This window comes from Battus philenor, unplaced genomic scaffold, assembly GCF_028537555.1.
Source record: "Battus philenor isolate CCGP_79_NKW_IND1 unplaced genomic scaffold, ilBatPhil1.0.hap1 SCAF_10, whole genome shotgun sequence".
NCBI lineage: Eukaryota > Metazoa > Arthropoda > Insecta > Lepidoptera > Papilionidae > Battus > Battus philenor.
The window spans coordinates 8,645,241-8,672,434 of NW_027181662.1; the positions used below are offsets into that span (position 1 = coordinate 8,645,241).

The 27,194-nt window shown below is 34.3% G+C and overlaps 2 protein-coding genes across 2 annotated transcripts in view; one reads left to right on the top strand and one right to left on the bottom strand.

Moving 5' to 3' along the window:
- The window catches only part of unc80 (unc80, NALCN channel complex subunit), a 52,406-nt gene extending 29,744 nt beyond the window's left edge, over nucleotides 1-22,662 (top strand). Inside the window, exons 38-62 of the mRNA XM_068770739.1 lie at nucleotides 442-690; nucleotides 1,173-1,302; nucleotides 1,696-1,839; nucleotides 2,788-2,981; nucleotides 3,219-3,364; nucleotides 3,575-3,769; nucleotides 4,602-4,797; nucleotides 5,560-5,778; nucleotides 6,339-6,484; nucleotides 7,280-7,448; nucleotides 8,033-8,194; nucleotides 9,305-9,508; nucleotides 10,583-10,699; nucleotides 11,809-11,943; nucleotides 12,715-12,838; nucleotides 13,898-14,110; nucleotides 15,061-15,245; nucleotides 15,953-16,118; nucleotides 16,523-16,693; nucleotides 18,607-18,732; nucleotides 18,872-18,985; nucleotides 19,654-19,802; nucleotides 20,477-20,646; nucleotides 21,451-21,584; nucleotides 22,445-22,662. Coding sequence (XP_068626840.1) covers nucleotides 442-690; nucleotides 1,173-1,302; nucleotides 1,696-1,839; nucleotides 2,788-2,981; nucleotides 3,219-3,364; nucleotides 3,575-3,769; nucleotides 4,602-4,797; nucleotides 5,560-5,778; nucleotides 6,339-6,484; nucleotides 7,280-7,448; nucleotides 8,033-8,194; nucleotides 9,305-9,508; nucleotides 10,583-10,699; nucleotides 11,809-11,943; nucleotides 12,715-12,838; nucleotides 13,898-14,110; nucleotides 15,061-15,245; nucleotides 15,953-16,118; nucleotides 16,523-16,693; nucleotides 18,607-18,732; nucleotides 18,872-18,985; nucleotides 19,654-19,802; nucleotides 20,477-20,646; nucleotides 21,451-21,584; nucleotides 22,445-22,563 — 4,077 coding nt within the window. The 3' untranslated portion in view covers nucleotides 22,564-22,662. The remainder of the gene's footprint in view (nucleotides 1-441; nucleotides 691-1,172; nucleotides 1,303-1,695; nucleotides 1,840-2,787; nucleotides 2,982-3,218; nucleotides 3,365-3,574; nucleotides 3,770-4,601; nucleotides 4,798-5,559; nucleotides 5,779-6,338; nucleotides 6,485-7,279; nucleotides 7,449-8,032; nucleotides 8,195-9,304; nucleotides 9,509-10,582; nucleotides 10,700-11,808; nucleotides 11,944-12,714; nucleotides 12,839-13,897; nucleotides 14,111-15,060; nucleotides 15,246-15,952; nucleotides 16,119-16,522; nucleotides 16,694-18,606; nucleotides 18,733-18,871; nucleotides 18,986-19,653; nucleotides 19,803-20,476; nucleotides 20,647-21,450; nucleotides 21,585-22,444) is intronic.
- Nucleotides 22,663-23,874: 1,212 nt separating this feature from the next.
- LOC137924712 (nucleoporin NDC1-like) lies at nucleotides 23,875-25,736 on the bottom strand. Its single transcript, XM_068768133.1, has one exon. The coding sequence runs from the start codon at nucleotides 25,576-25,578 to the stop codon at nucleotides 23,875-23,877; it is 1,704 nt and encodes a 567-aa protein (XP_068624234.1). The 5' UTR covers nucleotides 25,579-25,736.
- Between the last annotated feature and the right edge of the window lie 1,458 nt (nucleotides 25,737-27,194).

Below are 27,194 nucleotides of genomic sequence, written 5' to 3' on the forward strand. Positions count from 1 at the left end.
GCTCGCACAATATATTGAGGGCAGTAGAGATAAAAATGATAGAGATAACAATAGTCCTACACCCAGCGAGATATCTTTATCCCGGCATTGCAATATATCAAGGATAATTATCCAAGTATACTCAAATGATTGCTTTGCAATTGTGTATAAAAACACTGCCATCCATGCTTTACAGGATCCGGGCTAGTTCTTATCGAATCCTAAAGATATTTGCTGGCAAAATGACTTCTCTTTTATACAAGAATGTATGCAGGGAGGTGCATATGATCCGAAGAATTAGCGCTAAATTAAAAATAAATTTTAGTTATTTTTACATTGTATTAAATACTAAACTGTGATTTACGTAATAACTAAAATGTACTAAGCGTACTTACTTACTCATATTCTATTGAAATCAGTTTGAAATAAAATTAGTTAGTATAATTTAATTATTATTTTAAGTGCATCTGGGGATGTCTCGTGGAGGATTCAGCTCTATTCCTGCGTCACGTGTTGGAGCGACTCACTCGTGACCATCAGGACGAAATGTTCAAACTGCTGCGTCATCTCATCCGATTCATCCCGCGACTGCCTCAACAAGCCGCGTTCGCTCTATACAACTACATCATTGGCTACGTTATGTTTTACGCACGGACTCCGCATGAGGATGGTCAAAGACTTATTGGTGCTGCTTTGTCTATATTGTGGATGGTAAGAAGAAATAAGTCAAACAAAATAATTCTAGATTTTTATACTTGTCTTTTAAAAATGCGTAGTAAATTATTTTTGAACTTTACAATGTTCAAAGTAAACTACAGCCCAGCGGATTTTAAAATTGAAATAGCAGTGGATAGGTCACATAGCGCGCAGAACCGATGATTGCTAGGACTTCAAGGTGAGACGGACCAGGACCGACCAGGACCGGCAAGCGGTCCTACGCTTTGCGACTTGTGGTCCCCCCACAAGATCCGCAGGTGACAGGTATTAAGATCCTCTGAAGACGCTATTTTAGTCAAGACCGCCTTATCGCAAAATTTATTGGGGAGGCCTATGTCTAGCAGTACTATAGCTGAAATGATGATTTAATATTAAATTCAAAAGAATAATATCTATTACTGAAAACCATGGATGGTTCACTACTAATATTTATAAATGTGTTTTTCTTGTCATGTTTCTAATAAAATATGTTACAGGTTGTCCATAGCGTACATGGGATTATGTTCAAAGATCTGAAACAAATCTTGCGTAAAGAACAATGTGATGCGTCAATTTTACTCACAGCAAATGTACCTGCGGCTAAGAAAATTATCGTACACGGACCATGTAAGTAAAGAAAGACAAAAAACAAGGATACATAAATACATTTACATACCATCATAGCTTTCAATCACTTTGAATAAGCTATAAGCATCTATTAACGCTGAATGCAAAATTACTTATAAACACTTAAATAGGATGATAGAATATATACATTAATTACACGTACATGTATAAATATACTATATACATAATTCGGTATTAACGAGAATTATAACGATTATCCAGCGAATAAGTCTCTAACCGTCTTTTTAAAAATATTTAAGTTTGATGACTCTAATTCTGAGAAAGAGAGCTTATTCCAAAACATATGCACACCGTGGTAGCTTCTGCTATAATTTAAAATAACACGTTTTATGTAGAGCTATTTTCAAATTCGTAAATAAATTAACATTTCAGCCGACAACGAAGGCATCATACCGTCACAATTTCCCGTGCAAGAGGACACACAATTTCGTCAAATATTAAAGGAATCTCTGGATTTCTTTAGTATCCAAGACCTGTCATCACACGATGAATATTTTTTAGTTGACTTCAAGACTCGTAAGTTTTGTTTTTTATTTTCACATCTATTTTTTTTTACTCTATCTATGTACTGCAGACATTAGCGTCCGTGCCTTTGTTTTTACAATTAAAGTTATATTTCCGTATTTTTTTGCTTACATTCCTGCATATCAGGTTGTTCACTAAGCTACGTTACTCTAGTCTCTTCTTAAACTATTTCCTAACTTAAATCTGTATATACATAAGGTTACGTGGCAAAAGAATATAAAATGATACACAATGTTTATAATAACGTAGAGTTTTGAAACATTTTACACCATTTTACAACAGACTTCGTACTTCATATAGCTCTTTTTAAACTGAATCACTCTAATACTTACTTTCTTCTGTGTTCCCAAATGGGCAAATTTTTCCAGGCCCTTCAAAAGACATTTCTCGTAATAAACTTTGTAATTACATTAAATACCTCTCAGATTTGTTACTGTACCGTACATTGGACCATATTAATCAAAAGACTTACATTATTGACTTGCGATAACGTAGTAAGGCTACATTTACATGCATCTGGTGGTTGCATCGTCCAGACGCGTTCTCTTGTTTGTTATTTATTCCTGCCTACACTGATTTCTGTATAACTGGTAATTGGACATGTTTTTGAGTTGAATTCTGTTTAAAATCCAGTACATTGGAATGCCCAGTAAAAAGGAAATACGGATGACATTTTACTTCAACTGATAAGGGAATGATTATTAAAAAAGTTGATTAATTGTTACCTTCTTTCTAAAAAAAAAAAGTAGCCGCATGTCAAGATATTTTTTTATAAAACTGTAATAAATAACGCCCATTAATTTCATAACGGTGGATAACATGTAACAATGTCATTTATATATTTGTTATTTTTTTATATGCATAGATATATGTGAACGTTAAACTTGTTTTAACAATAAAGATGAACTTTATTTCTTATGAAATGAAATTATTTTTCAGGACAAATTCATAATCCCCAAAGCTACGTACGCGACCATTATTTCTTCAAACGTTCCCAGTACCCGCAGTTGGGGCTGGTACACATGGAACCGGAAGAAGCTTTTCATAAACTACAACAACAAGAACTGTTACAGAAATTCGTAGAAATTGGCAAAGTACTTCTTACTTGGGCGATTTTGAAAAATGTAGACATGGTAAGAAATATTAAAATGTTTACTGGCAGACAAATATACGGTGATAAGTTATCTTTATATAACTTTGTTATTTGAGGAGAAAAATGTGACTATAACGCTGTTTATAATACTGCGCCGCCAACAAAGCTACCTATTTCATAATATATTATTCTATAATATTGCAATTTTGTAAATGTCTGCCTTCCTCTAAATTGTTGACAATGATTTCATTTTTAATAATAATCTTGATAATTTTAGGTGGTTCAACGTGTAGTGTTTCTTCACGATGAACTAATGAAGTTGCCGTCATTTCCTCGCAAGGCATTGGAGGCTGACCTGGATTTATATAGTCGGGGGGAACTAGGTTCTACATTATTAGGACTAGACGTCTTGCACAAATTCATGTTAGTAAAATTTCTGACATAGTTGAATTAATCTTCGTTTATTATAGGTGTAAAAAGCTTTGAAAATTTTTGCTGTCGAATATGCTATTTTATATAATGACAAACAAACTATTTTAAACCTTTAACACTTATAAGAAATCACCTGAATTTTATTTATTTATAATATTACTGAAAGTAACTATTTCATACTGTTGCATATTTTTATTTTAGGTGGGTCCGCCTGATAGCACGTATGTTCGAAGCGATGGCGGGTAATTTTACCTCTTCCAGAGACATCCACTTGTTTCTGAATGTGTTGAACGGAGCTTTAATGCTCCACAGTGAAGATTCACTTATACTGCGATACGTCATCGCCACTTATGTCAACGCCGCCTTCAATTTTAAAAGCATTTTTTCTACTAACGGGTATGGCTATATTTATAACTGATTTAAATTTTATCTCAATAACTATGCTATTAAAGCAGTATAAATATTGTAGGTACGGAATTGAGTAGTGGTAATACCCCGTTAAATATTTTTACTAAAAACTCTGATAACCAAACCATGACATTCATGTATAATTTTCTACATATAATTATGTCAATATTGCCGCATTTTTTGTTTTTGATCGTTGCCGTACTACGCGATAGTTTTCATTTATACCTGGCTCTCGACTTCCCAAGAAAATATTTTTCTGTTCTCCGTTGAAATGACTCGGCAAATTGCATTTCAGTACAATTACGGCCAGTTTTAGAAAAACTAATCAAAATGGCAACCACGAAAATTATGTTAAAATAGATAGCTGTTAGAATTTCTTACTAATTTTAATTTTATGATAAATTTTGTAATCTTTTGAACTTCCTTTAATATTTAATTAATTATTAGTAAAAATAAAAATTAAATTGGTAATAAAGCTGATATTTATCAAATTTACCGATTACGTAATTAGAGTTTTACCATCCATTAATTAAGAAAAAATATTTGGGGAACTTGGTTTGTCGTCTGTTAATAGATATTCAATATCAAATAATCAATTTTGTGTTCAGGCATTATAATAATAAAAATCATGGTAAACTAAAATGATTGAATTTTACAAAGTTATTTATATCTTAGCGACCTGTCTCAAAATTTCCTGAAATATTATTTCGAAAATGGAATTCACGAGTTTAAACATATTATTTTAAAATGAAAAGTACTTAATGCATTTTTCTTTGCATCAGAAATTAAATATGTTTTAGCACAATTATGTCTCTTACAGATATCTTCTGATTATGCCGACTTTGCTACAAATATATTCAAATTTCCAAACCAATAAACTCGTTACCACTACAATAGAGTACGCCGTTAAACAATTCTACCTCTTGAATAGGAAGCCATTTATTTTGCAAATGTTTGGTTCTGTATCGGCTATATTAGATACAGATGAAGAAGCTGAATGCGGTGATGCGCGGAAAGTAAGTAACTTCACAACCTAATTAATTCTTATATTCTTATCACATTTCGTGAATATCATTGTGCCTTTTTCAATCGAAATGACTTACGACGGCTCGCTATAAAATTTTATAATACGCTATGATCATATTTATCATGTACATAAATTAGGATGCCTAGGAATCAAGCTTAATCAAAGATTAAAAGATGTCGCAACAAAAACTGCACTAAAAACGAACTCGCAACACCACATCACATATAAAGCTCTGTCAGTGCCGGTTGTCCGTGAACACCGGTATAAAAAAATAAAAAAACCTTCCATCTCCACCTTACTTTCCTGCCTAGCATACCTTAATTTTCTGCTTCTTATTACTAATTCACAGCTACCCATAAGCTAAAAATGTTTAGAAGTGCAGCCCCATAGTCTACTGCGGAAGATCTGGTATTTGTTTCACAAATTGAAGAATGTTCTTGTCCTACACTGTTACTTCCGCCTTAGCGTGATATATCGCAATACCGATATTTCCCCCAAAGTGACTCCACTTTTGCCGAAGAAGCAGAAATAGTCCCGCCTTTGCGTTCAAGCAAGAGACGCCGCCACTGTCCAGCCCCACATCTCTGTTTGGTCACGTAGGTTCATCTTCTCAACACCGTGGGTGACCAGACCACAGCTAATGAGTCCCTTTAATATTATAAACGACATTCATAAACTTGTGTGCAGGATTACTTCGTCTTTGCGTAAAAAATTATACACTACAGTGTTCTATGCAATTTTATGCACACAGGTACAATCAAGTTGTCTCTTTAACTTGCTCTTGAGCCTGGAAACTCCTTCTCCTGACCCTCTGCACATCGCCGAGTTGATTAAAGAAGAGAAGCCTCTGAAGCCGATTGATTTCTGTTACCGCGACGAGGACGAGATGGTTAACGTTCTAGACTGCATCAGCCTGTGCGTAATGGTCGTATCATATTCCGCGGAAAGCATGCGCGGCTATCAAATGCTGGTGAGTATGATTTATTTATTTAATTTCTTCTATACTTTGTGCAATTGTGGATTTAATACTTTATTGGCATAATCTACCAGTCCACCTAGAATAATGCCGAGGTAACAAATAGACAGGTGTATAAATGTGATAAAAAATAACAATAAGATAAACACAATACCCATTATCTAATTACTATTCAACACATAGTGGGATATAATAGATGCATAAAATACACATAAATAACTTAAGTCGATTCTTCCGTCAATAAGGCTCGAACCTTCTTTTTAAACATTAACAGTTACCTGACTCTCTAATTACAAAGAGGAGTTTATTCCTAGATACGCTTTGGATAAGAAAAGAAGAAATACGAAATCGGATTTGTGAGAAGCAAAAAGTAATAAAAAATATTTATCAATCTTAGACTTCTCAATTAAAAGTTTGGTATGAAGTAGGGAGACGAAGTTTTAGGTATTATTTAGATGTCGAGAGATATTTCAACTCGTGTCAATGCTTTTGTTTAAATTTGGTGAATACCATGTAAACTTGTCAAATGACACTATTGATTGTTTTTTTTTTAGATTATATTAGAGGCAATATTACCATGTTACGTGAAACAAATTCAACTTCCAACATATAACAGAGAGGGCAAAACCGAGAAGGAGATTATACAACAACTTGCTATTGCTATAAAAACTCTTGTCAACAACTGCGAGGGTTTATCTAAGTAAGTCTGCTGCTATTATTATAGCTTATATAGAAAAGCTGTCCGGAAGACTGGAATAATTTTACGTGGATCCTTTTATTTTTGCTAAGCATGGGATAAATGTTAGGTGTTTTTTTTTTATTCTACACCTCAAAATGAATGTTAATATTTAACTTTGTTAAATAAATGTTTACTCTCTATTTTTTTTTCAATTTTATACAGCAATGATTAAATGCGGTTATACCATACTGAACGCCAATTATTCGGACAGTTAAAGGTAAAAAATCACGAACCTAACCCTAACAATTACATTGTTTCTCTAAGTTCTTTAGAGAAATCGGATGTTTTAAAAAAAATCACTAACTCAAATATAAACACCGAACCATTGAAAATTGCTTAATATAAATACAGATAAAATGGGTACTTATTGAAGTCTCCCACTCCTGGAGAAGTTTTGACTCACTAATCGTGTTACACCATGAATATACAAAGATAAATAGCCACGTAACTAATTAAATTGTTCCTCATTTATGTAAGAAAAAAGTATGCCGTCAACTGGCCACTGAATTTCTACTTAGAAACAATTTGATGTAAATAATACTACTACTGAACCGTTACGTTACACTTCTCTTGACGTTCATCCTCCTAATCCTGTCTTCACACTGTGTTTAATTTTCCCTTACCCAAATTTATATGTACAAAAATACTATCTTCCAATGAATTGATGGTTCTTATTTACAGCTATGCAGTTTGATAGCAAATTTTTATCACACACTCGTATTTTTTATACAAAATATGGAAAATGTTTTGTCTCAGGTCATACAACGGCCCGTACCGTACGTCGCCCGAGCACAAAGGGTCATCGCAGCGCGGTTGTCCGCGGCCTGCAACCTTCGTGCCCCTCGACCTACTGGACGACGAGTCACACTCTCGTTACGTCAGCGAACACACCCGTCTACCTCCTGCCGACACTGAGGACTCCGAGGTAAAATAAAATTTATCTACTTCATTCTTTATTATTAATTCGGATGACACTAATTACTTATTAATATGGGCAACTCGAATTAGGACTCGACATGAGTTTAACCTTTTTGCTTTAAAAAAAATATATATCTTACATAGGGAGGCGTAACAATTTTAAGAAGGTTAATGTGGGGCAAGGCACATGAAAATTTGAAAAATACTACAAAGATTAAGAATCAAAAGAATAACAAGATATCGGTTTAAAAGACTACTCAAATTTATTATCAATAAAGTTCTAGATAACTTCTTAATCTTAGTTTTTAGATTTATACGTGAAAGAGAACATTTTGAAAAAAAAATTCGGAACAAAAAATACACGCACAACACACTAAGAACTAACATTTCGTTTGCGTTAAGAATACAGTGGACAATATGCGCCGACCTGGCCATGCCCTTAAGAAATCGCATCCTTCTTAACTAGCTGTTTTGTTCGCAACCCTAATTATTTTCAATTAGGAAGCTAGCAGTGCTTCACTGCATTCTTAACACAAACGAAACCGTGATTTTACATAAACAACCGCTAGTTAAATATTAATTATGTCGCAGTTGGTGCGAGCAGAGTACCGGCGGCCACGGGACGTTCTACTGTCGCTGGTGGGAGAATTTATCGGGCGCGCGAGCTCTCGCCTGCTGGACCTGAATGGCTCCAAAGGCAGTGGAGGCAGCGAGGGAAAGCCCGTTGAGCTGCTAGACTCCAAATCGCACGCTGTAAGTTTTTTGAAAAACTTTTGGGGTTATATCTCACAGTTACATAAAGTTGAAAAATGTTAAACAAAGGCGGAACATAATGAAATTCGTTATATTGGAAAAGAAATGCTACCACTTTTATTCTAGTAATTTCTTCCCTTAACAACGTCGACCGTCGAGTATAACCACTACTTCATAATATCTACGTAAATAAAATCGCCAATCGTGTTGCTAACCTTAGAACGACTCTACTAAATTGCTAATTGTTATTTTTTGTATTTTCGTTGAATGAGAAAGCTTCTTTCTCTAACCTAATTTAAATTGTCGCTGATTGAAACAAAAAATATGTATTATATAACATTCAAATAAAAATGTATTTGCATTAACACCCAAGTTTATATATATATATATATATATATATATATATATATATATATATATATATATAAATAGATTTTCTGTTTGTTTTGTTTATGGTTCAGATGCATTACTTTTCACGGTATAGTCTGTCAGGTTAGCCAGTATAATGTAAAACTTGTATATCTCTTATATACATCCACAAATATATATTCCTATATATATATCCACAAATCAATGGTTTACAAGGTAATGATAGCCGAACCGTAAATTTAGTATAGTGTTTAAGTATTCTTTTCTTCATTTTATGTCCAAAGGATATAATTATCTTGATTTTTTGACATTTTTGTTATTAATTATTGTATACTTTAATATATAGTATATTTGCAGAGTATCTAGTTATGTTTACGTAAATTTATTGCACTATATTTTCAATGTTAATTTGTAACTATTTCATTGTTTTGGGGGGTAGATCGCATGCCCAAATGCAATTCGCAAATTACGCGGGTTTGAGGTGGCAAGGCGCAGAAGGCGCCAAGACTAAGACCTTAAAATAGCGAAGCACGAAAGCTCCCTGGATAGTCTCGACTCTAGTCACTACATACTACAATTTTACCAAATTGGAAGGCGCCTGAGCTCTTAGATTGCTTCGGCGGACGCTCCATGAAATTACTACACTTTATTAGTATTGTCACACTATAATTAAGGCACAGAAATGCGAACTATTACTTAAGCTTTGTTAGGTATTTTTAAAATTTATCAATAAATTTTCAGCGCCTTGCAGAAATAGCTCATTCTTTGCTAAAAGTTTCTCCGTACGATCCTGAGTCCATGGGCTGCCGCGGTCTACAACGCTACATGACACTCGTGCTGCCAGCAGGAGAATGGGCAGAAATGGATTTACGACCGTCGTTAATAATGATACTGCGACGGCTAGATAAAGTGTTCTTAAAGATTGCGAAGAAACCAAGCATAAGAGTAGGTTCTTTTTCAAACAACTATTTCAAATTGATTAGCTTTTCTCTCACATGTGTGTTCGCAGTAGTATACACCAAAATTCATCTTAATGAATGTAATGTGAAGTTCTTAACCTAGTTGAACATGTGTTGCTATCTTCAGTATAGATCAGCAGCATCCGCAGTATAGGTCTACCATTAAAATTATAATGAAGCCTGTAATCGATATTTATGTGATAAACTTGTCTATGTGCATAATTATATTAATAATTAATTAATAAATCTCAATAAATAAATTAATAAACATTGATTAAATGAAGCTATGCGTAAGGCACTATGAATAAAGAAAAGCTTATAATAACTTTCAGTAGGCTTAAAAAATAGAAACATGTTTGTGGGTAACTGTGTGTCTCTTAAATATAATGTAATGAATGTAAAAATCTTATCAAACAAAATTTGTGAATAAATTGCTCAATCACTAATAATATTAAGGATACAGTAAAAGTGGTCACAAAAAAATCAACACGGTCTGAGTTTCTTGTGGTCTTTTCTCAAATCGGGGGGCGTTTGAAACACTTGTAGCTTTAAATGAAAGGATGCCATTAATGACGACCTCAATTTGATAAGAGTATCTATCAGATTCTGTATTCTCTTTCTTATTATTGGGACAGAGATGTAAACCTTCCTATTTTCACATTCGCTCTCTCGTCCTTCTCTATTTCTCTCTTTTTTTCCTCTTTCATCTTTCATATTCACGCATCACCTCCCATCGCTCGCCACATTTCTTATGACACGGTTTTGTTACGCTTAATTTCATCACTTATTACTCACGAAATTAAATTAGTGTAAATTAATAATATATGTTTTGTATGTATATGTGTGTGTATAGTAATGTATGTATACGTTCACCCTAAACTGGCACTCTCCTTTATGTCTCTCATCTCCACCTGCTAGAGATCTCATCTCTACCTGGTAGAGAACGCCCCGAGCGATAAGACCGCCTCTTATACCATATTAATTTTTTTCTTCTCTATTTATTGTTATTGTTGTGTAAAAAATAGTTTAAAAAAATTAATTATTGTGCAATTTTTATTAGAGAAATACAGATTGGGATTCTGCAGCAGTGCTACTAAAAGGCGTTTATGAAACGATGGTCAGATGTCCTTACATCATGCACTGGGCACAAGTGAAGACTCTTCTCAACACTGTACAAGTATGAACAATTTTATATAATAAGTATCATATAAACAAAATATGATAAGTATTTTTTCGTGTATCAGGAAGAATATTAGTAAGTAGTTAAGGGTCATGACTTACGATCGTTTATAATGAGGTCGGCTTCAGGCGACTAAAATTCGTGATGCAACCACATAGTCCTTAGATAATAAGTTCAAAAATTTCCATAAAACCTTCTACGGATTCGCACTGTCTATATTAAAATTCGGAAAGATGATACAATGTGTCGTTAACTAATAGCCATTATTACAATAATAATAATATTTTTATCCAGTTTGTAAAAATACTTTACACTTCATACATTCCGTTACTTCTTTTTATGTGGTCTTCTTCAATTGACCGTTTTTATAATCCACCTATTGTTCTTTTATCTCAAAATGTATACATTGATATTGTCATTAAAGCTTGCGTTAGAGCATCTTTTAGTTTTGTTTTTTTCTTCTTTAAATTTTTTTACCTTATTATAAATATTTTTGAAGTTTTTTCAGCTTTTTGACCTTTACACACCCTTTATTGCATATTTACTTTTATGTGTTCTAAGTTTGATTAGTCTTCTCTTAGTATTCTAATTTCTTCAGGGTTCTCATTCCTGTAGAAATTTAATACCTTTAGGGTTCTAATTTATTCTAATTCCTTTAGCATTCTATTTTCTTTAGGGTTCTTATACCTTTATGGTTCTTATACCTTTAGGTTTCTTATACCTTTGGGGTTCTAATTCCTTCAGTATTCTAATTCCTTTAGGGGTTCTTTTAACCTTGAGGGTTCCTTTACCTTTAAGGTTCTAATTCCTTTAGTATTCTAATTCCTTTAGGTTTCTAATTCCTTTAGTATTCTAATTCCTTTAGGTTTCTAATTCCTTTAGGTTTCTAATTCCTTTGGGGTTCTAATTCCTTTAGGGTTCTAATTCCTGTAGGGTTCTAATTCCTGTAGGGTTCTAATTACTTTAGTAATTTAATTTGTTCATCGTCAATTGATGCGCTAAATGATATTTATTTGCCCAGTTATTTTTAATTTATACTAAGCATAGTATTCATATACTTAATAACTTTTTTGTACTTAAAACATTTATTTTGAAAAATCACGCAGGCGTTAATCGTGTCCGAGAACAATACGGGTGAGAACTTATCGTCTGCGACAGCAGCTCTCATGTCTCAGCCGCCCCCGCCGCACTTCTGCAGTACCGTAGTGCGACTAATTGCATTGCAGGTCATCAACACGGGCGTAAGAACCTTCTTATATTGAACATTGTACTCATTTAAACATTTGAAATTCAAACTGTTATTTAATTTTTTTCCGACAGTAATTTGTCACATTTACATCTTTCATTTGTTTTCAACAAGGATGCTTATTATTCTCTCAAAGAAAAAAAGATCGATAACATACTTGTCTGAAGCCCATAATTGCGTATATGAAATAAATACAGGCGTCCTTGTGGCCTCAACCACCAAGTTGTAATTTTAGATAAATTTATATATTATGGTTTATGAAGCGAAGATAGTTTTTCTTTCGTGTTTAAATTTTACACAAGTCTTTTCTGTACTCTCATATTTATTATTGTTCACAATATAATACGATGTAGTAATAAAGTAAATATTTATTTTACACATTCCAAGCCATGTGGGGCGTATACGACCCCCGCTGCATATTATATTACATATATTCCGTTCAGGCCATTTGCATTTCTCATTAAAAAACAAAGGATTCCCAAAAAATAAATTACAGAATCGAATATAGATAACTTCACATCACGTATGCGCGTACGTATTGCATATTAAAATTTATAACTTTTTTCCCGTTTACTTTAGCTTTCCAGTTTTTAAAAATGTAAAGCGTACGTCTTAAACGGCTTTTTTAATTTTTAAAGTGTGGGTCGTATACTCCCCATACGGCCTGAATGGAAAATCTTTAAAAAGTGTCGTGGGACGAAACGTGATAATTGATTTTAGATCCAATTGAAGACTATTTTTCTTACATAGCATTCTCGTATTACAGGATAGTTACTCGTTAGAACAAATGTGCGGTGGAACTGCAATATTTCCTTCAGCGGAGAAGACTGAGAACATGCTCATGAATCTCTTGATGCCATTGTGCTTGCGCGTTGGTAGCGGCAGAAAGGGTATGATAGAGAACTTTGTTAAATATTAAATTGTAAGCTTTGGCTTATTGCAGAGGAAGCCAAACTGCGGTTCTTTAAAGGATTATTTGTGCTATTTCTGTGTTATTATATTTTAAAAATAATATCGTTATATTCAAACACCGAATATTATTACTTAACCAGCATCTAAAATAATTAATGAGAAGTACTATCACTAATCATTCTTCACACAAATAATTATGTTTAATTTAATTTCAATACGCATATTGTAATTTTTATTTATTTTTTCAATATATATCATTTCTTTATCTTATATATATTTAAATGGTACTAAACCTCTTTTGCATACGTATTAGTATGTATTCAATTGCGGCTGGGGAAAAATACAAATTTTGAAAAATAGCTCGATCTATCAAGATCTTTTTCCAGCCATGACCGTATACCGTATAGCCGGCAGTGAAAAATATGCATAACACAAATACTTTCTAGGAAAAATAATCATTTAATTCTCAACGAAGTCTTACATCAATTATTCAAAAGATTTCAATTCAAAATATCAATTATTTTTTAGCTATTCGAACTATTAATAAATTGCAAAAAATAAAATTCTCAATTTATAGTTAATGAGATTATAACTCTATGATTATCTAATTGCATCGGATTATATCATTAAAGATATACTGTTTTCGATGAACATAATTAATATCATAAAACTTTTATAATATTGTATCCATTCATTATTTAGTCTGTTGTTCTGTGTGTTCTGTTAAATTAATATAACTTAATACAACCATAACATTAAGTAAATCTTAAAATTTGTGAACCATTGCTAATGTATGATATGGTAATACAATAGTATCTAAAATAGCAACCGAAATAAATGGAAAGTTGTACGTAAGAATATGTAAGTTAAGGTCCAAATTAATATAAAATACATTTATGACCACGAATAAAGGTCTATTCCAGCGTGGCATTATAAATTAAAAAAAATATCCATCAAATCATACAGATGTCGTTAGTAAAAATATATATATGTACATAAATATATACATGTCAAATACAAAAGCGGTTGGTATATAGACGTACCGCCGTTGCGGCAGTCGGACGTGTCTTACGTGGTGTCGGTGGTGCTGAACGCGCTGTGCCCGCCGGCGCCGCCCGGCCAACTGGCTGCCGTCAACGCCAAGCTCAACGCGGCTGACGCGCGCGCCAACTCACTCACCTTCACCGGCAGTCGCGACATTCGCAACACCACTCGCCTCTCCAACCAGCTCTACCGCATCGCCTTCCTCGGTAACTTCCTATGTCTAAACCCACGTACAACCCGGCATTTGGTTTACAACTTCGAAAACAAGAGCGTCGTTTTCTACTAAATTCGGTTACCACCGAAGGAGTTTCGGTCGACAAGTTTCCTACATAACCCTGTCCTACCTCCAGAGACTATTTTAAACATCCAGATTTCCTCTTCGAAATCATAATGGTTCGCTAATGTAAGGAGTTCTTTTTACCTATTGCAAGTGCCATGTTTGAGCACTATGCGGAAAAAACAACGCCCTACAAAACCGTACCCCGCGAGATCTGTGCTTTGTTAGACTTGTTCTGATACCCGATGAACTAAATCACATGCCGGGTAATGTAGAGACTTATTTCGTTATAACATAATTACAAAGATATTAGGTATTTTGCTCTTATGGAAGGGTAGAAAAAAAACTATGAAGTCACCACTATGATTATAATCAATATCTATATTCGATTGGTGTTGGACGTTCTTAACCATTTGGTCGTGGGGATCAACGTCTTCATTACTATAATCAACATCGTCGTCAACGTTGGTGGCCAACTCTTCGCTCCAGCGGCTGCAAGTACCATTGAACTAAATTAAAAAAAAAAAAAAACAATTTTTAAAACTTTTTTACATCCATTTAAACCCATTTACTATGTATATTATAGTCACTAAATTCATTATATTTAATATCGTAACGTATATAATACATGCTTATTTTCAAACCAAAATCAGCGCGGTGGACTGCTATAACATTTTTTCATTAAGCATTCGCTTTGAAGAAAGTCGCTACTGATCGTCATAACCATCATCCTCGACATCATATTTATTTTTATCAGTCTCAAATCTTCAACAACCGCCTCTGTATAAGGTATCAGTTGAGCATAATTCGTTACCCGGATAAGTCAGCTTGAACAATCTTAACGGCATGCCGTAATAATCATGATGTTAATGTTTACAGCTTTAAAAGTGATGTGCGCCTGCTTCACGAGCGAGCTGTGTTCGGAGTGGGGACGCATCGCGCGGGCCATGAGGGAGCTGGGCCGCCGCAACGAGGCCGCGCACCACCTGTGGGACTTTCTCGAGCATGTGGTCACGTACCGCACGCCGCTCTACGTGCTGCTGCAACCGTTCATTGTGCACAAGGTCAGCGTGTCAGACAATGCATCCTCTTACTATAATACATGTATATAAATAAAAATCGATACCTATTATTAAGCACAATTTTAAATTTGATTTATGTATTATGCTTCACATTGATATTTCAGGTTATTATATATATGAGTCTGAAGAACTCTCTAGGGCGCCATTGTGCCGATGTGCGAAACGATATAATCATAGTGTGACAGTCCAGGCCAAGGTTTCCTCTCGAACCTAGTAATTTCAAGGAGAGTTCGCCAAAACGTTGTAAGAGCTCGTCGGCGCCCCAGGCCGGTGAAATAGTAGTATGTAGCGGCCCGAACCGTAGCTCCCTAAGATCCATCGATCACTTCTTTAAAATGATATTAGGCTGGGCGCACTGTGCCCTGCCGTTTCGGAATAAGCATATGCCACTTTGGCAGCAGAGACAGTCCGGCCCTATGACTTATGCGAGTGTATTACGTTGTAAAAATGTTTAATTCTTGTGGGTAGACTAATATATCTGAGTCTTTGGGTTGTGACCGGCGAAGCCACACAATTGTGTCTTGTCTTGTGTTCCAAATGCATTGATCTACAATTAGTTTGATGTGAACTACAATTAGATAATTGATTATACAAATAATTCCCAAAGCTATATTTGAATGGAAGAAAAGTTATAATAAATCAAAGTAATGTGAGCTTTTATCCGTCATGTATATGTTTCGTATTTCCAGTTATCTCAACCACCCATTGGTGACCACGAACGTCACATGCAGTTCGTAGTACGTGAGCGCGTTCGTGGACTGAAGCTGCCCGCGGGGCGTGCACGAGGCGCCTTACTGGCTGAACTAGCGAGAGAGTTGCGCACCATGAGGGACACTCACGACCACTACAAATTCGGTAAATTGATAACCGTAACCATTGCAAATTTGTTAAGCCTACAACCACTATTATCATAAATTCTACACATGTCACAATTAGGCTCCATCTGGTAGATAGATCTGAAATAGATTGGAATGCGTTTAGCATTCTGATGTGCGTATAGTATCTGGCCCCTGGGAGGGCTTAGTACTTATTCATCCCATGAAATGTCCGCCTAAGTAACCTCTGTATGGTGACCGAACTTAGATAACTTAGACTAAACTCTACAGAAAACCCTCAAGCAAGTTAAGAGTTTAAGGCTAACTGTCTGCAGCACTCGGTTACAATCAACCGGATGTAGCTTTAAATATGAGAGACCAAAAGCGTTAATCGATGTTAGAAATTATGAAAATCAATATTCTCGAATTATTTGTCTATTACAGAACAAATAGCTGAAAGTCTAGGTGCGGGTGGTGGGAAACGTGCATCCGAAGCGATACCTCGCGGCGACAAACAGCAGCAGCATCGGCCTTCCCTCATCTCCATGTTGGTGGGCCGCGCTGGTTTGCCCCGAACGCCTGACCACCCTTCCGCTCCCCTCACCGCACAGCGAGGTATATGCGACACCGCACAACTAGCTCTCATTAATATTTTTTTTCTATTTCTCCCCACTTCGCATACATATTAAACGCCCCCCGTGCTGTGCAAATTCGACAAGTCCGACCTTAATTGACAAAGTCAAATTTGGATTATTAAATTTCAAGTCTGTAAACCTTTGTATTTTTAAGTACACAGTCTTGAAAAAAATTCCGCACCGGAGAAAACATTTTCAAATTAACCCTTTCACGACCACGGTGACGCCGGTGTCCCAAGCAAAAATCATGGATTAATTAAATATTTACGTAACCATTGTAAATTATTTTTTTGTTTTAACATTTCGGAAAGTACCTTTTTATGATTTTTTACTGGAAATACATGATAATTAACACCGTTTATTGTCTATCGTCACCGGAACGTTAGAGTTCTTTTGGCGCGAATGATCTGCTGTTTGGAATAAATAATTGATATTGTAAAAGTGCTTTTCAAATTTTTACAGTGTCAAATTATTATTACCTGGTAAGTAAATTGTTATTCTAAATATTCAGTAGTAATGTGTTTATGTTGTATTCTGTGATAAATCGTTATAAAGATTATGGGACACGGATGTCCCTGTCGGCGTAAAGGGATACTTTTTATACGGAATTTCTTAACTTTTGGCTTGGTGATATACCAAAATGCTATCATTTTCTTATTGATATTTTTCGCAAAATATATTTCGTAAGGGACGTGAAGTTTTTGAACTTCGAAAAAATAAAATTCTTCAAATTTTTGTGGGTGACAATAGCGATGAGGAAGATGACTTAGTGCTTGATGACGAAGACCAAAGACTTCTAGTACAGGATGATGACCAAGGGGTATTTGAAGTCGAGGTGGAAGAAACGACGACTCTTCAACGGCAAGAATCACCTGAACCTTCAACATCTCAAAAAAACAATCCATCTAATCAGTAACCAATCATCTAACAACAGGAATTGTTTTGCCGAGTACCACAAATAACTTGCCCTATTATATTTATATTATTCATACACAAGTAAAAAAAAGTACACTACGTAACAAATGTACATTATTTACAACAAAACAGACTTACCAATAAGAAAACCAAAATTTAGACGTTAGTAGAAAGTAACCCTTAGCGACCATAGGGACATATTTGTCCCATAAATTTCCAAAAAAAATGTAAAACTTTTTTGAATTTTTTGTATAAATTATGTTTTTAGGATGCCTATTAATTCATTACATCTAGCTAAATTGATTAAATAAGGTACCGTAACCTTATGGTCCTGAAAGGGTTAAGAGTTCTTTTGGTGTCTACAGTCTGCCAGATATTTCCGCATACGTGCGATCTTTTCTCTCAATTTTTTTTTTTATTTAATGTAGTATAATCCTTTCTACGATGTTGTATATAATAAATTTTTAATGTTGTTACCTATATAAAGGAACATATAACATAAATATTACTTATATGGTAATTTAAATGTACTTTTAACTCATGTTGTACTGCTGGTGTATCTAAATAATTAAATAAAACTTATTATAAATCTGGGGGAGTGGCCTATGTACAGCAGTAACGTCCTACGAATGTAAAGGTTATGGTTTTCGATAAGATATGTCACGTGTTTTATGCTTGACACATGGTTAATTTTTTTTATTTTTAGATTCCAGTCTAAAGTAAAATCCCTTTTTAAAATGATTTTTCACCCAATTTAATGCAGTAACGTATGGTTTTGTCTCGTTTTTAATCCATTATGATTAACAAATTATTTAGTATTTTCCGCTATTAACTCTGTCCGCTGAATATAATATATTCTTATAACCTAATGATTTTTGAAAAATGGTATCTGAATCTATTTTTAAAAAGGAATAAAAAATGTATTTCAAATTTATTGACTTTCATATAATTGTTGCTTGCGAAATTATATTTGAACAGAATCACTCTCGAGCAGCTCCACGACTAGTCAGCAAATGCCCGCGTACGATATTCCGAGCAACATGAACAATGGCCGCCACAGTGATACCAGTAACAACAATGCCAGCAGTATTAATTCACAAATAGGTAATACCAGATAATGAGTCATTAATTACTTTTTAACTATTAGAGACATAACTTTGTTAAAAAAAAACTGTTGCTTGTTTTTTGTCGACAATTCGGTAATTAATTACAATTACATTCTATTGCCTATTTTTGTTAAAAGGTGTAACAGCTAACTACATAAATGAACAGAAGCCATCTGTCAGTACACCGTCCAGTGCGAGCGCCCAGACAAAGCTCCGTTTTGTCTCATCTGTAGAGCTTAAACTCACTTCTGGTAAGATAAACCATATTTAACTTTAGAAGTATTACTGTTTGATATGATTTTACTTTTAATTTTATTCATAAATTATAATTTTCACTAATTAAATCTATAATCACCTGATTATCATCATTTTCATTCATAGGTTTACTGATAGAAATCGCCTCCAGCGATAAGACTACATGTTGTACCATCTCTGCATAAAATGTTTATTTTTTGTTATTATCTATACATTTTTGTTACAATTCCTTTTAGATGTAATTTAGTCTAGAGCAAAGTGTAAATAAAAAGGCAAACTTTACTTTTAACTTGCCTTTAATTAGTTAAAATAAATTTCAAAATTAAGTATTACTTTGAATGTGCTATTTAACAACACGTGTTTTAATTATATACCTTTTATTATGTTCTTCTATTTTAAAGCATAAACAAAAATTAAAAAATATGGTAGTAGAGTACAGTACTCGGCGATATATATTGCACATCGACCTTGTGAAAGAGAAAATCGGCTAATTTCGGCATTGTAGAGCATTATTTCTGTTCCACACTACTTAAGTAACGTTTTGTCACACGTTCGTCAGAGATACCCACTCGAAACGTTAGTAAATATTGAGTATGTTTATGTTATATTTGTATTACTAATGATACATCATATAACTAATATTTATATATTAAATTGAATGAAGGAGAAACATCGATGACTCCTCTATCGCCACTGTCCCCGTGTGAAGTATCCTGCGACGAAGGCGACGAGCGACCTCGGCTACAGCGTGCGCACGGACCCTCCAAGAAGACGTTCAAGTTCAGACGCAGCCGACACGCTACCAAACCGGAAGTGCGTATTGTTATCGACCCAAAAGTAAACCAGTTTTAAAAATGAGTCCGGCTTTAAACATTATGATGAATTAACAAATGAATATTAGCAGGCACGTAACCTTACTTCATGATTACAGCAAGCAAATTGCTTAGTTCATTTTCACATGTAATTCATTAAAAAATGTCATCTCTCGAAACTCCAATATCTACAGCTTCTTTTATAATTGACACGTTCATACAAAGCAAGCTTGAAAAAAACAATATTTATTTTTTTTTAGAAATGTAACTAGATATAAAAAACCTATAACTATTTACTTGTGAAATTTTTATTTTACACTTCTTGGCGGACTTGATACCTAATAGTCATTGTCAACTAGTCAACTTAGATCTCAACCAATATTTATGTCGTTAGTTATTAATAATGAGGTAATGATGCGTTTACATGCGTATGTTGTTTCTACGTTACGAACGGTATTTTTGGTTTACACTAAAACCAGTAAATTAATTATTGCTTGCGCACCTTTTGAAAAAACAATAATTATTGTCTCTTGCTAGTCGTGTTACTTTTACTTTCTTTCAAAAATGCGGTTGTAAGAACGCTATTAACTCAGGAGAATAGTGTAGACGCAAAATTAGATTTGAACAGATAATTCAAAGTTTGTTTTAATAGTTGGGTCCGCTTATACTCGACAGACTTATCCATCTCGACTGGAGTCGGACGAGTGTTCGTCGGGCGGTGCGGAAGGAAGCCCTCCGCGGCGACTGCGCCCCGCCTTACTGCAGCCGCCCGCCCACAGCTCATCGTTAGCTGACAATTCCTATGACAGCGAAATCTCACAAACCTCCTCTACATCTGGATACAGGCTAGTCACATTCTAGTACCTCGTCGTTTCAGCCCTTAGACAACCAATGCTAAGGAAAGGCCACCCCCAAGAGATTTCTGTAGGGTTATATATCACAATCGCGACGCTAGGCAGACGGGTTGGCGATTGCAATTCGGTATTATGGTAAGCAGAGAACGCAGCTGCCCATCCTCCATTCCAATACACGCTTAGATTTTATTTGCGGGGAATTAAAAGCGTGCAGAACAATGTCTGCTGGGGCCTTAAGGTGTGGAATGGAGACCACGACCGGCAATCAAAGCACAGCCTAGGGCAAGTATAATGTCCATCTATTTACCAGCAATTAATTATTCTTTAAAAATGAGATTTACTAAAGATTATATTTAAATAAGCATGTCATAATATTTCAAATTGTATGAAGTATAGAAAAAACTGTATTTTGTATTGTTTTATCTATTTCTTCCTAATTTTGACCTGTTACAATGGAAAGGAAAACCATAATTATAAAATAATTATTACCATTTTTATAATTGAATCAATTACTATGATTTTCATTTTTTAAAACCACCCAACAAAATAACATATATCAATAAAATTTAGTAAGTTTTTTGAGACACTATAACGATATGACGACGATAAGTTACAAAAACATCATTGGCGGCTTGGAATTTGCCCGTCTTCTGTAAAAAAATAGTTATATGTTTTATTTTTCATTTATAAGTTATTGATAGCTTTGAGCCAACAAAATAAAAAAATCTCGTTAAGAGTACTAATGAAATAGTAAAGAATTACCATATACAGTCGTGAATTATTTGGTGATCAATCACGGTGTAGGGAGAGCTATAGCCTGCAGGCGTCGATGTCGGACTCGCCGGGCGGGTCGGTGCGCGCGGCGCTAGCGTCGCCCGAAGCACCGTCGCAGCGCACCAGTTCCCTCACGCCGCACGCCAGCCCCGATGGTAATCGACCCTTCGTATGTACCCACACTTTACACTACGGTACCGCGCCCGTCTTCTCTTTCTATCTTTTACTCTTGTCCTTCAAATGCCGCTGTGAGTACTCCCTATTTGCCCCTATCGTTTAGCATGCGCTTTATATTTAGTTACAACCTCGTTTGAAACAAAACAAATGATAAATAAAACAAAATAAACTTGTTAGGTATAGTCGAATTCACTGGCCTCTATAAATAACCAATGCAATGGGGTCATATGCAAAACATAACTGAAGCTGCAGTTTTTAATTAATTAAATCAAATGTAACTAGATATTCTTGTATGTATAATACTTATGGATCTTATTAAAATAATCCTTTTTACTTCTAAACATTAGATTCTGAGTTGTAGACGCTCTACGTGACCATGCGTAAAGTCTCAGAGAGTGTTATCTTAATGGTTTGTCAATCGATATGCGTTTAGCATTATAATTAGAGTATGATCGAATGGATTGATCTCTGTTCAATCGGGTGCTTCATTAAAATATATATTATTCCTTTTTTAATGGGTATTAAACATATCAAAGATATAGTTTTCGCTTACATGTACCACTATTACGGAGAAGTATTTTTTAGAATACGCATCTAAAATTTCTTTAAGGCTTGAACAAATATTATATAGACAAAAAGGTGTGGCGTCCGCCACTGACTGATACACACAATTGATACTACTGTACAATACACCGTTAATAAAATTTTAAATTATAAATTACAAAAATATACACACTAATTTTTCTCCTAAATTTTTCCTTCTTCTGGGCATGTGCTTAAAAAGTAAAATAAAATTTTGCCATATTGATATGTTTATTATGTGACGCTTTTTTTTCAGCATCTCTAAGCTGCGACTCTGTGACGTCATCCGCTGAACGTACAGCCTTATTAGGAGCTGCAAGCCAACGCTCTCTACTTCTAAGCAGTGAATTACGCGACGAAGATACTCTCTTATAATTTAAAACGTTTATAAATCAATTACTTATGGAGCGTTATTAAAAAAACTCAGTTATTTACACAAATGTGTAGCTGTTTTTTTCTTGGTGTTGATGAATGTGGTAGAATATTAATAGATGAAAAATTTATTAGAAAATAAATTCTCAACTGTTGTTCAATAATAGTTTCATTTCACCCTTCATGTAACAATCACTCATTTAATATTATGATTGCGCATTAGTTTATTTTGATAAAACAATGAAACTAATATTCAATTTATATTATACAATAAATATAAGATGGTTTCTTCGCTTTTTTCGAAATTATTTATAGTATCACATTATTCATTGCCAGACAATGTAGTTTCAGTCAGACATCTATATCCTCTACCTTCCTTCTCACTCGCGTCCACCCATAAATATACTACCTGACGCTCCTCCTACCCTAACACAAAAAAAATCATATAAGTTTATTTTAGCTGATGTAAACAATACAGGCACGATTGAAATGACAACAGCACAGTGAGCCACCCAGCCATGTATATACTTCATGGTTGGTCCTAAATGTTTTGTCTAGCCAAGGGTTTGGAACTATCAAAAATATCATGTAATTGTAAGCGAAGTATTATTTATAAAAATTAGTTGTTATACTATAAAACAAGCAGAATTATAATTTCATGAACATTCAAGGTTACTGGCATGAGGTTGCCATTATGTCAAAGAATTATGTGGTTTTTAATAATGTTCTAAATGCAAGACCCAAAAATCACCTCTTTTATATCATGACTATAGATAAATATTTTAAACAGCTTTAGTACAGTTTACATGCCAAAGCCACTGTAACCCAGTTTTATAAAATAACAATGTTCTGAGATTCACGGGATCTTATACTATGGGTGAGTCTCAGATATTCTAAATTGTTTGTATTGCTCTTTTTGAATAATAAATATAAAAAAAGTAATAAAAAAACTAAATCAATAATAAATTAAATAAAAATAATAGGTGAGCAAGGGCGAGAAGCCATCCACGGAAACAAGGCAGTTTGTGAATTGCAAACATGTTTTTGTGTTAAATGTTGTGGGTAGAGTGGCTGTTGTAGTGGTCAGGCCAGCTCTTGCAGTGTCTTGACCCTTCACAAACACAAAGATATCCATGTCACTGGTCCCATTAACACTCAGGATTTTTTTCAATACAAAAGTGCTTTCTGTTTAAAGTGATAACACTTCATGTATATGTAAAAATACATCCAAATATCTGATATCTCCTTATTAACAATGGCTGTAAAATAATTCATAAATAAAATAAAAAATAAATGCCAAACCAGGAATATTTATTATGGTTCTTTACAAATCAAAAACGGTTGTATAGCCATTTTAATATCATGTTCCAGTGGTATTTCATTAATGTACTTAGAAAATGTAATTATAATTTTATACAAACTTCTTTTCACAGATGACACAAGAGCTGTTCTTAGTTTAACAGCAAACTCATCAGTAACAAAATGTTTACGAGGCGCAAGTCCCGGTTTCATTAGCCTATCAAGATTCTGCTTTAAATTTACAAAAGTTGTTATAATCATTGGGAGATCACTTTGTACTACTCCATACTTATCTTCTTTAATTGAAGCAGCTGCTATAGTCGCCAAGCCTTCACAAGTCCAAATTACTGGTTGTGATTTAATTAACAGAAATTTTAGTCTAGTGTCTGTAAGATCACCAAATAAATAACTTATGCCTGGCTTCTGGCACAGTTTTTGAATATAATTATTTAATTCTTGTTTCAGAGCGTTGTTTAAAGTATTGTCAACTTTATTTTTATTGTGATCTTTTAGTTCAAACAATGTTGATGATTGAGCCATATTCCTTAATGAGTTTGAATAAAATGATGCATTTGGTGGTGTTGTATTTACCATATTCTTTTTATGTTGTAGGTCATGACAACTGTCAAATTCTCCATTAATTCCATCTCCATTAATGATTTCTAATTCTTTGTTAAACTCGGTAATTATATCTATACAAATTTCCAACAAATTATTCCAGTTTCTTGGATGTCCACCAGGTTGTGAAAGAGCAAATATTTCATATCTTCTGTTAATATCAGTCATAGACAACATTTTCAAATCCAGTGTCGCTAAATGCCTATTGAACTTTGATGGATGGGCCAGAGCTTTGTTAAGTGTGAGTTTAGTATCTGATTCAATTGGAAAGTTCATTGGTTCCGTAAGAACTATATTAAAAACAGTTCTCATAGTATAAACTGATATAAAGAATAAGCTTGTGTAAAACCAGAGCCCAATATAAATACCAGAAGTTAATAAATTTAAAACATTGTCCAATTCTGGGTCTTCTAAATATAAACTATAAACATCACTCACCACTTGTCTGGGCTTACTGCCCCAAATATAATAAAAGATACAAAAATATATAACTGGCATTACTGACTTTTTAAATCCAATTGAAATTATATGGCTCACTACTAATTTAATCTGCTGAAGTTTATCTTGGTAAATGTGAGGAAAAGTCACAATAGTTGTTCCAAGTATGTGGACATTAACAAAGTAGTATAAGCCCATCCACATTCCACCAAACTGGAGAAATAAACTCTGCTCAGTTAGACACTGACCGTCAAATCGTTCACATTTTTTCTTCAATATGTTAAAACTGTTACCCGCTAACGATGAATACAAGCTCATAGTAAAGTATCCGTTCAGAGAATATAGAACTCCGAAAACTATATTATGTAGAGAAAACATGTTCAAAAACATCGAAAATCTCGTGAAATGTTTTGGTTGATGAATTGTGTAATAACTTCCATATACGTATGCTTGGAAAAACGACACGAGACTTAATAGTAGTACATTCAGGCTCATCTTCCAACTAATTATATCATGAAATGTTAAAACCATCCATGTTACCGGATGAAAGGGGTCACTTCGTATAACAAAAACAAGCAATATCGTGAGTAGAGTTTGTAGCACAATATTCCATAACACTGCTTTTACAAGCCTTTGTACAAAAATTTCGCTTTTGCTTTCCATACCGGCTGTTATAGGTTATTTATTCCTCTTCTATTTTAACATAACTGTTTTGAAATTAATAATGAGTAAAGTGATATTGACAGTATTAAATTGTAATAAATAATTTCACTCTTTTTGTATTATTCGATACTCAATGCAAACCATATCACAAGTTTGAATTTCAACGTCTCTTTTTATTTTTGTAAAGGCAAAGGTGAAGCCGAGCCGTGCCAAATTACTATTTTGAAAAATGTTGTTAAAAATATTAACGCATACGAAATGGTTATAATTTTAAATTAATGTTTACATAAAATAGGTTGATGAAAATATAATTGATAAAAATGCTATGTTTAATAATATTCTATCATAAAATCTAGAATAGTTAGATGTTGATGTGAATAAGTTTTTTTGTTTAATTTAGACTAATTTATTTCTTCTATGGTCTAAATTAATCCAATTCCTTAATTCAAATTATATAACTCCAGTAGCCATTTTTTTATGTCCCTGTTATGGAAACCCTCTGTACCCACCTATCTATTGAGGGACAGAGACTCTGTTTTTATTTAATATTTTTTCGCGCTCTTCTATAGTTCCTCCTAAGATATTTCAACCCTTCATTCTTTCTTTCTGCAATTCTTTTTTATTTCCCTTTCATATTCATTTTTCCTTTTTTTAGTACCATTCTTTTTTCTCCTCATACTTTAACTATTACAATTTCTTTGTTTTTATTCTATACCATATTTTTGATCTATTCTAGGTATACATTTTTATATGTATTATTTTATTTACTTATTTATTTACGTGCCTATTTTTTACAATTTTTTTAATTTTAGTTCAACTCTTGCTTCCTTTTATCACGTTTTCCGTAATCTTTCTGCACATTTTTAGGACCGTTGGTGTTGCTTTCTTATCTTTAATTAGCGAGACCATAAAATCCTAGTTAACCTTACTGCTTAACCGGCATTCGAAGTCGACCCGGAGTCCTCCGAATGCTGGACAGTGGGCTGTTAGGTGGACCACGGTCTGGTCCACGCCCGGTTCACAGAAGCACCAGGGGTCCTCCTTGAGCTTAAACCAGTGTTGGTCCTCGAAGAACCCCGTGCACCGTAAAGAGATGAACCAAAACCGCGTCTACCTCGACACTGCGGGGCACGCGATAGACAGAGATGGCGTCCGGAAAGAATTTCCGCGTTGTCGATGCCGTCGTACCTTCCATATACCTCCTATTCCATTTGTCAAGCGTTTCCAGCCTAAGTGTCGCTTGACGAATGAGATGGGGCATTCCTCATAGTCCGGTCTTCTTTTGCACTTCATAGTCGCGTCCTTGGCCAGTTGACCCGCCTACTCATTTCCCTCTGTCCACGCGTGCGCTTTCACCCAGTATAATCATACATCCTTCTCTGCTTCTCTCACTTTCATAATATTCTCTTTCGCTCTTAACGCTAAGGGATGGAGGGTGTCAGATCTTGCGACTGTCTGAAGAGCGGATCGCGAGTCGCTTAGTATGGCGCATGTCTGCGCCGACTCGCCGGCCGCGTACCCTGACGTAAGTAGCCAGAATACCAATTTTTTTAAAAAAAAACAGCGAAACAAGGAATAGATATTACGTTCTTTTTTGTATAATAAATATACAATTA

What these genes read in the sequence shown, in the direction of transcription:
- LOC137924712 (XM_068768133.1), bottom strand. Translation starts at nt 25,578, where the DNA reads ATGGAAAGCAAAAGCGAAATTTTTGTACAAAGGCTTGTAAAAGCAGTG.